This window comes from Geospiza fortis, unplaced genomic scaffold, assembly GCF_000277835.1.
Source record: "Geospiza fortis unplaced genomic scaffold, GeoFor_1.0 scaffold359, whole genome shotgun sequence".
NCBI lineage: Eukaryota > Metazoa > Chordata > Aves > Passeriformes > Thraupidae > Geospiza > Geospiza fortis.
This window is the reverse complement of record NW_005054519.1, coordinates 609,628-619,592: the sequence shown is the minus strand read 5'-3', so window position 1 is coordinate 619,592 and position 9,965 is coordinate 609,628. Positions and strand designations below refer to the sequence as shown.

The window sequence follows — 9,965 nt, the reverse complement described above, 5'->3', positions numbered from 1 at the left end:
AAGAGTGGAATGGCAGCTCTTGGGTTTTATGCAAATTGTATCTGGATATGCAAACATTTCTCGGAATAATTTACATGTCCTGTAACCCACAGAGCTGCCATGCAGGAAAAGGGAGCACAGGGCAAGGACCAAGGCTGTGCCAAAGGGATCTCCTTCTCCTTCCCTCTGCTCTGCTGTCCTGAAGGGCCATGGGATCAGGATTCACAGCACACACAGAGAGGGAACAGGAGGCTATTTTTATTAGCATATCCAGAAAGGGTGATTTTTTTAGTGGATGCTGTAATTATTCTCCTTTCTGAACATAATTCAGCCCTTAACCTTTCTCCTTCTCTTGCTTTCTCTCCCTCTGTAGATATTGTCTTTATTGTCAGCCTAATTAACGCCATCATACTTTAATGTCAGCCAAAAAAACCCTCTCTGCAGCAACCTTAATGCAACCAACCAAATTTCATTCCATTTTGCTTCTTACAGAAATGGCAAGTGCTATGTTGTCTAAGAAATAAAAAGGGTAATTTCCTTTTTTTTTTTTCTCTATTTATTTTTGTCAGAGTATGGAATTTATAACTCTGGCTGAACAATGGCCCCCTGAGTGGCAGAGACTCATTTCAGAGACAATTGTTGTTGTCCCAACTCTGTCACTGTGGCCACATCAAATCATTATCATGGCTGCAAGCCAAGGGAAGAAAAAAGAACCCTTTTTATTATTGTTTTTCTGTCTGGTCTCTGTAACTTGGCAAAGTTCTTTCAAATGTGAATTTGCAAGTCTTAAATGCAACATATTATACTGTATTATTAACCTTGTGTTTTGTATCCCTTTGATATGATTCCTTTGCAAATGCTTGAAGTCTACACAGATCTATTGGGTAGCTTTAAATGCATTCTACAAAGAAACTTTAACTAATACAGTTACTAAAAGGGCTTTTATTTTACCCAGAAATTCAGGCTGCTGGCACTCATCAGCTTGAAGGAAAATGTTTTGTTTCTGTTCCACAAGTAATATTTTAACTTGTTACTGGTATTTTTCCTTCTTTTATTATTGTTACACAGCTCCCAAGGAAATGAATTTTTGTTTCAAATTAGTTTTTGAATAAGATATGCAAATTTCTAGTGAGTGTAAACATTAATTGTGTGTATTCTTTCTATTTAGGCACCTTTGTTACTAAAGTAACAGCTACAGATGCAGATGATCCAGTGTATGGAAATAGTGCCAAGCTGGTTTATAGCATTCTGGAAGGACAGCCTTACTTTTCTATTGAGCCCCATACAGGTAGGTGACTCTGCACAGCAACCCTTGGCCTAGGAAATCACCTCAGTTTGGGAACTGGGGAAAAGTTCTTCATGGGAAGGGTTGTGCAGCACTGGCACAGCTGCCCAGGCAGGGGTGGGGAGTGCCCATCCTGGAGGGATTTAAAGCTGTGTGGATGTGGCACCTGGGGACATGGGCTTGGCACTGCTGGGGAGTGCTTGGGATCGATGCTGCAGAGGCTTCTTCCAACCTGGAGTAATTCTAAGGTTGTGTTTGCAGAGGGGACCATCCCCTGCCACCTGCATCAGGAATGGTGTGGCCAGCAGGAGCAGGGAGGGCATTCTTCACCTGTGCTTGGCACTGGTGAGGGCACACCAGGTGTCCAGTCCTGGCCCCTCAGGTTGGGAAGGATGTTGAGATGTCTGAGTGCCTCCAGAGGAGGCAACGAGGCTGGAGAGGGGCTGGGAACACAAACCCTGTGAGGAACCCCTGAAGGAGCTGGGCGTGCTCAGCCTGGAGAAAAGGAGGCTCAGGGGGGCCCTCATCACTCTGCACAGCTCCTGAAAGGTGCCTGTGCTCACCTGGGGCTGGGCTCTTTCTCCAGCAGCGCTGACACAACCAGAGCACACAGCCTCAAGCTGCACCAAGGGAAATACAGGTTGGATAGCAGGAAACAGATTTTACAGAAAGGGTGATAAAGTTCTGGAATGGCTGCCTGGGGAGGGGGTTGAGGCCCCATCCCTGGGTGGGTTTAACAAAGCCTGGATGTGGCACTGGGGGCCAGGGTTTAGTTGGGGTGTTGGGGCTGGGGTGGACTCGATCATCTTGAAGGTGTCTTCGAACCCAGTGATTCTGTGAATTCTGTGAATCCCCTCACCCAGGTGTAACTTGGGTCTCACTTGTGTTCCACAGAGTCTGATCTCAGGGAAAACCACAGGGAAAGCAGGGATTAATGGTGGTGGGGTGATGATGATGGCAATGTCACAGAGGTCACTGGAGCAGCTGAAGGCAGAGGAGGAGCTGTGTGACAAAACTGCTCAGGGAAGGCAGGGCTTGGCCTGAGGGGTTTGAGGAGGATAATGCAATGTTCAACATGAGTCTACAGCATGTAGTTTAGCTTGGGAATTTCAGTGAATATATTTTATGTTTTCATTGAAAATTCTTTTTCTTTCTTGATTTGTTGGATCAATTTGGGGAGAGAAGGAGCATCAATCATGAGTGTTGGTGTGAAGTTTTATTAGCATGCATTTAGAGTGACTTTATTTCTCTGTGGTTTTGTAGTCTTGAAAGTCATCTGAAAGAAGTGCCAATAAATCCATTCCCTCTTGTTTTCTGTGCATGGGTTGTCCAAACAGCAAATTAATCTAGTTATGTCTAAAAAGCAAGTTTCAAGGTGATTTGATCATATTTCTAATATTCTGTCATCTGTTACTAGAAATCCTTTTTAATCATAGTGAGTGAAGCAGCTGTGATCTCCTAAGGAGAAGAAAAATGAAACTCTTTTTCAAACATATTCACCTGAATTTATACAGCTGTAAAACAGTAAAACAGGAGTACAAATTCTTGTCCGTTTGCAGAGTAACAAAACTATAAAATAAGTGCTCAGAGGAATTATTAAAGGATGGTTTTTTGATAGATTAAGTGAACTAAGTTTTCTTGTCAACATTAAACACAGTGCTCCTGTAATCTTTAAAAGCTGGAATTTCTTGAAATATTTCTGATGATATTGTATGGAAAAATTATTTCCCATTCCTAGAAATGCCCTAACTTTATGGGACTTTATGGAAATAGTGTGCATCAATAAATATTAATGGATTAGTCCAAAGCAGGTTTTCCTGGTTGAAGGACAGCTATCCTAAATGTGAAAGGGATCTCTGGAATGTGATTCAGCCTTTTATTTTTACACTGCATGTAAAATAGAATTTTACAGAGAAAAATTCTAGCACAGTACAATGGAAAAAGAGCAGCTTGTTCCAAAAATAAGTGTGTTAAGAGAGGGTTTATTAGTGAAGGCCCTCAGTTCCTGTGGCTCATTTGTCACAATCAAATGGAAATATAACTCTGAACAGACCTCTGACCCTTAAAAATCTAAATATACTGTTTGGTTTCTTAAATATTACAAATTATTGCATGCAGTAAAAACTCGTGTGAGATGTCTTAATTAGAGGGGAATTGACTGTAGGGTTTTTCTCAGTTTCTACTTGGGAAAGCATGGGAACACGTCAGCTTTCCTAAAGGAGCTGAGAAGTGCATTCTCCACCTACACAGAAGATTTTCTTTCACAGAAAAATGGCCTTAAATAAATATTCCAAATGTTAAAAAATACTTCATTTTCCTTAGTTTTCTTATTTGTATTGTATTAATCCCTAATGCTCAATCCAAAGAAGTAACTATTCCTCAGCTAGGAAAGTAATGCCTGTTACCATGAAAGCCAGAGAGAGCTCCAAAGCTTTTGGTGAACCTGAAAATTGGGGTTTTCCTCCTGTTTCATTGGCACTAATTCCCCCCTCCTCCCTTCATTTTCAGCTACAAATATTCCTTTGCAGAGCAGCTCAGTTACCGTGACAATGACATGTTGGTGTCTAAGGGGAACTCATTGACAAAGAATTCAGCTGTGGCCACAGCCCCTAAGTGGCTCCATCTCATGGAGCTGCTTCTGAGTGAATAAATGGTTTCAGATCCCCCATTTTTCTAGATCTGTGGAGGATCTCAATTATGTTCTTTAATTCGCTGCTGCTGGCTGGGCTCCTGTGCTGAGGCTGTTCCCTGTTTCTTTGCCCTTCATCTGTGGTGGAATCACCATCCTGCTCTCACCAAACAGCACATTTTGGTTTGTTCAGGGTGTATAAAATATAAATCTACATGAAAGTTTAATCATTAACCAAACCAGATGCAGGTAGTTATGTAGAAACTGCAGCCACATCTACAGGGTGAAAAAGATTGTCCTAAACCAAAATTTCCAAAGAAAATACGAAGTGTGCAGATGTTTGTTTCTTTCTATTTGTCCAATGTCTGCAATGTGAACCATCACAAGTCTCAGTAGCTAAGCCAGGAAAACACATTATCTTGAGGAAAACACATTCTCTTGTAGTGCTCATGACCCTCAGGGCAGGTTTTGGTGTGGGAAGGTGTTTGGATAATCTTGTGACGGTGTAAAAATTAAAGCAGAGCAGGTATAGTAGTGTATCACCCCAAACAAATCAAACCTGAGGATGATCCTCCAAATGTTGTACATATTTTAGGGTTTGAGCATTGTTTGGGATTTTTTGGGGGTGTGAGAGGGAATGTGGATGTGTGTATAGCTGCATTTTCTCTGTGGTTACACTTCATTAGTGCCCTGATAAGTTGAAAGCCTTTTCAGTTAATTTGAAGCAGAATTGTTTCTGAACACAGATATTGTGTCTTCCCCTAAATGGAATCAGCATTGCAAGAAATGGGCTGTGTGAGAGTGATCCACTTGAGAATGTAAATATTTTCTGTCATTCATAGGAGTGTATCAAGTGTTATCAAAAGAATAGCTGTGGAGAGCTGATCTGTTTACAGTTTTTCCAGATTACTGGCCTTTATCACGTTTCTTAGAAACCACGAGTAAATGTAGATCTGTGCAGCTACCAACACCAGGGCAGTGCTGTCTGTAATTTCTGATTTTCCTGGCTCAGAGTAAGGATTGTCTGACCTTCCTGTTGGATTTTAATGGCACATGGAGAGTGAACCATGGGGAATTATCCCAGCCATGCCTCCTGATTCCTCAGAGCAAAAAGAGAGAGCAGAGGGGCAGGGTGTGGCTCTGTGCCTGTGCTAAGGAGGGGTTGTCACACCTGAGGGTGGGTGGGAGGGAAGCAGGTGTTTGTTTGCTCTCCTGCATTTTGGCTCCTCCTGCCTTGGCAGGAGCTGGATGTGCCCATATCTGAATCACTCTCAGCTGGAACTCACATTACTCAACCTCCTCCTCACTGAAACAATTCTATAATGCTGGGCACAAAGAAACAAGTGCTGGTGAGTGACCCATAAAACAATAATTTTCCATTACCTGAGATGAAAAATGCATATATTGCTGCAGTTCTAGTTTGCAAGTTCTTCTGTAAGAGTTATAGACACATGAAAGGAGGTAATTTGGAAGTTATTTTACACTGAGTGCTCTGAATGTGGCTTAGGGTAAATGCTTTTTTGATGGCTTGTTCTGAATATTTTTCACTTTTTGTAGGTGAATTTTGTTATGACCAGTGGTTTGTTGGATAGAGGGTGGATATAATTAATACATGACAAAGATCCAGGTTTAGATTTTTTTTCTGTGAGCACCAAAACTTGCAATGTGATGGCATCAGATTAGTAACAAGACTCATGGTGGGCTGAAATATATTCCTTATATCATTATGGCTCCATCTCAGTGAGTGATGCCAGGCTCCCTGCCTAGTGTGTTTTATTTATAAAGGTACAGGAGCTGCATGGATTCTCTCATAATCTGAATTATGACAATACAAATGCTGGGAAAGGGGGTTCCTTAAGACTGCTAAAAGTAGCTGGAGTACACTTCTCACTTTTAAGCTTTTTCAAGGATATTAAATCATGACTGTCAGCTTTAAAATAAGATTATCATAATGAAAAGTAATATGAAGTGACACTGTGTTCTACAATATAGGGATGGCAGAGGAAATACATTTTCAGCTGTGTCTGACTTATTTACATTTCACATGAACTTAAATAATGTCACTCCTACACACACCTGAAATATAGTTACACAAAGAAGGCAAATTACAGCAAAGCCCTGCTGCACTGGAAAGCACGTGGGATTAGTGGAGCACAAACACTTAATTTGGCTGGAAAAGAACAGCTTTTAAGCACTGCCATCTTGGATATGGGCACTGGGACAAAGCCAAGGCTCGAGGAGGTACAGCTGAGATGGGTGGAAGAGTCAGCAGACCCAGAAAATGAAGACTCTCCTAGTAGAATGTGGGTATCTTTGGAGAGTGGATAATTGTGGGGTTTTGCCCAATACCTGGTTTAACTTTCAGCTGGAAGAGCACATGCTTTAAACAGCAGAGTTTATAATTTAGTGTGTGGCCCTCTCTGGTCCACAGTGTTGAATCCCTGAAATCAGAACATAAATGAATAGGCCTGGGAGGAATGAAAACTTCACTCAACAGAAGCCAGGTTTGAATCTCTTATTTTAATTTGCAGTCTTGCCTCCATTTAGACCTCATAATAGAGTCCAGCAGAATGGAAACATGTAAGGGAGCAAGAGGGAATAAACCAGCACCTTCTCAGTTATAGAAATGGTTGTGAGGTTCAGGCTATTTCTTCTATCTGGTTGTTCATGTCCAGTTCATTCCCAGTGGTACAGGGCGATCTCAGAATATTCTGTGTAGGGCTGATATGAGCTGTCATCATAAAAAAAATCCCACTGCTGAGATACTGAGAAAGTTCAAAGCAGGATAGCTAAGGTCAGGAGAATATTACTTATAATGAAAGACTGATTGAACTAAATTTGTATAAACTGGATCAGAGGTGATTAAAGAAGGATATGAAATCACTGCACAAATATTTGAGAGGTGTTAATAAAAGAGAGACATGGGGACTGTTTTTGTAATTCTTCATGATACAATGACAAGGAAGGAAGCACTTCAAGCTGGAGAGAAATGGGGAAACAGTTTTGGTCCAGGAAGGAATCTGCTACTGTAAGGGGAAAGTAATGAGCTGCTAGGAGCAGAACTCACTTGTGTTCAACAGAGCCTTCCTAAATAGTTCAGCTTCTAAATACTTTAGATCTAAACCCTCATGGGATTAGTGGAGAGAAAGTACTTGTTAGACATGAGTCAGAGTGTGGATTGAGCTGCTGCTTTCCAGCTCATTTTATTGACTGCTGCTGCTGCCATGGCTGTGCCAGTTACTGCAGATTTAAAGTGAAGTAAACTCCTTACTGAAATAATAAAAAGAGGCATGAACTGGGATGGGTGGGTGTTGTTCTGCTTTAGCAAGAGGGATGTAGAAGCTCCTTCTCATAGAATTGTAGTATCACAGAACCAGAGTGGTTTGGGTTGGAAGGGACCTTAAAGCTCTCATGTCATTCCACCCCTGCCATGGCAGGGACACCTTCCCCTAGAAGAAGGCAGCTGTGTGCAGCAGCATCCAGCTCCATGGAGCCCAGAGAGCAGCACTCCCAGGGCAGCAGTGTGGTTCCAGCACCACTCCCAGGGTTCTAGGAGCACTCCCAGGGCAGCAGTGTGAAATAGGAGCCTCCTCGAGCCAGGTCTCAGAAGCTCTTGGAGGTCTATAACACACCCAAGATAGCTCAGCTACCTTTGGAGGCATAAAATCAGCAGGATGGCTTCTGTGGTAGTGTTAGAGACAAAAAGATTTAATAAAAGGTAAAATAACAAAACTCTTTACAGAGAAAAACCAATCTAGATGCAAGAGATTCTTGTTCCTGGTAAAACACTTCACAAAAGCCATTAATTTCTTTGTTCTCTTCTTTTTCTAGTAAATTGCCCAGGTGGGACTTTTTGGCTTCTGTCCAATTGGCTATCCTTGAGTTTGAGGTGAAGTCCTCCAAGCCTATGAGATGCCTTTTCCACCTAATTGAGAAGAGAAATTTCTAGGCTTCTTTCTTTTTTTCTTTTTTTAGGAGACAAAAGATAGTTTTGTCACTCTGTCAACAAGGGGCACTATAGCAGTGTGTCCCCAGGAGCATTCCCAGGGCAGCAGTGTGGTTCTAGGAGCATTCCCAGGGCAGCACTGAGGCTCAGGACCATTCCCAGGGCAGCACTGAGGCTCAGGAGCATTCCCAGGGCAGCAGAGTGGTTTCCCCAGCACTCCCAGGGGTTCCTGGAGCACACCACTGCTCGCTGCCATTGCAGTGCTGGAACCAGAGTCTGTTCTCACCCTGCTGGGAGCCTTTTCGTGTCTTTGAGTACTAAACAGTCTGTGCAGCCCGAGGAGATGTGTCAAGGTGTTTGTAGGGAGGTGTTTGGTGGCCCTGTGAGTTGTCTTGGTGACAGCCCATTAGGAGAGGGCTGGGCTGGCACAGCCAGAGCTGAGCTCGGTCAGTCCTGCAGCTCTCACTCGTTAGCCACAAGTACAAAGTGCAGCTGTTGTGGATCAGAGATTTAGGATTGGGCCCTTCCAAGCACCAAGAGCTGTCCTTGTGATTAATAAAATAAGTGTAAACTCACTGCAGAGATGTTTGAAAACAGTTCTGCTGGCCTGGTAGAGCTGAGTGGCTTAAGATCAAGGCAGATTGGCATTTGGAAAGAAGCGATTTCTGCTTCTTGAGTTTATCAAATAATGGCAGTAACAACAAAAGCTGATCCCACATATATTTCTTGCATTTCAGAGCAATAGGTCTATCATTTCAGAAAGCTTGTGAGGTAGTTTGAACTCGACTGTTCCTCATGCTGAGTAGGAAAACGGGCAACATATCTAAATAATGCGCTTCAAGGGCCTGAATTAGAGAGAGGAATTTGAACTACACAGCTGGAGCTAGAAAGCACCTGAAAAAGAATCCAAGGCTACTTTCTGTAAAGTGTCTGGTGTAATCACAGCTATTAGATTGCTACAAATAAAATCCTAAGGAAACGAGGTGGTAAATGCAGTGCCAAATGTTTATTTACTGAATTTGTTCTCAGCTGGTGGGAGAGTGATCCTTTCACCATGCCAGTGAAAGGGTCCCAGGGAAAAGGGAACAGCTGGGAAGTAGAGCTGAAAGCTTTGCACCCGTTCTCTAAAACCCAGAGACAAGTTCACCTGAATTAAAAGGGCAGCATTATAATAGGTTTTATCCAGTCATGCAGTTTAGGATACACTTCCAGCAGAATGCACAGAGAAAGGCAGGTAATTTCACATGCAGCAAGAAACTTGCAGGGTCTACTTCAGAATGAAAACAAGGGCAGAAGCTGCAAAAACTGTAGTAATATAAGCTAGAAGAGAAAAAATAATAAATCCTAAGTTAAAAACTCCAAATTAATAAAACCATATTCAACCTTGAGCTCTCTGTTTACCAAAAAAGTGCCATCTTCCCTATACACTTTCTAAAAATAAGCATTAGAATAAAATACACACACTATTATATTCTCTATTGAAAATACAAAAATGGCACAGAAATAGAAAATGTAATATAGCGTTTGATTCTGCAGTCATTACTATTTATTCTTAAGTCATTATTTCTAGTCATTATTTTTACTGTGTTTAATGTCTTTGATTTGAAATGTATCTAGATCTGAGTGTAGTTCATCCAACCGCAGTAATTAATAACTTTTATAGAAAGTTAGGCAGCCTTGCTAGTGATTGCAGATGTGTGTTTCCTGTCTTGCTTAGAAAAGAAACAAGAAATTAAAAGATCTGATGATAATTCTTATTAAGGAGATTATGATAAAGGTAAATAAAATAAAAAATAGTGGATCAGTATTCCTGTATTGCATCATCAAACAACATTTTTTTAAACTTTGAGTAAAGGTGGTTATGATCTACTAATTTTTAAAAAATTGTGGCACAGGTTTTCCACAGTAAAGCTTTTTTATGGACTGCTAAAACAGCACTGAAATTGCTGTGCTTCATGGGAATACAAAGAATGCCACTCATGGCTCTGAAGAAATTGGAAGATTGATTTTCAGCAGTTTCAGTTTGGGTCCTAAATGACTGTTATATTTAATAAGAATCTGCACCAAGATTCTAGCACGGAAGAAAGATCAAAGCAATTACTTAGCTCTTGCAAAATGAAGTAGGG

At 41.5% G+C, this 9,965-nt stretch overlaps 1 protein-coding gene across 3 annotated transcripts in view; it reads left to right on the top strand.

Moving 5' to 3' along the window:
* CDH8 (cadherin 8) overlaps window positions 1-9,965 on the top strand; it is a 162,314-nt gene that overhangs the window by 74,649 nt on the left and 77,700 nt on the right. For all 3 annotated transcript variants that reach the window (XM_031063641.1, XM_031063640.1, XM_031063642.1), the window contains exon 4: window positions 1,148-1,267. In XM_031063641.1, coding sequence (XP_030919501.1) covers window positions 1,148-1,267 — 120 coding nt within the window. The remainder of the gene's footprint in view (window positions 1-1,147; window positions 1,268-9,965) is intronic.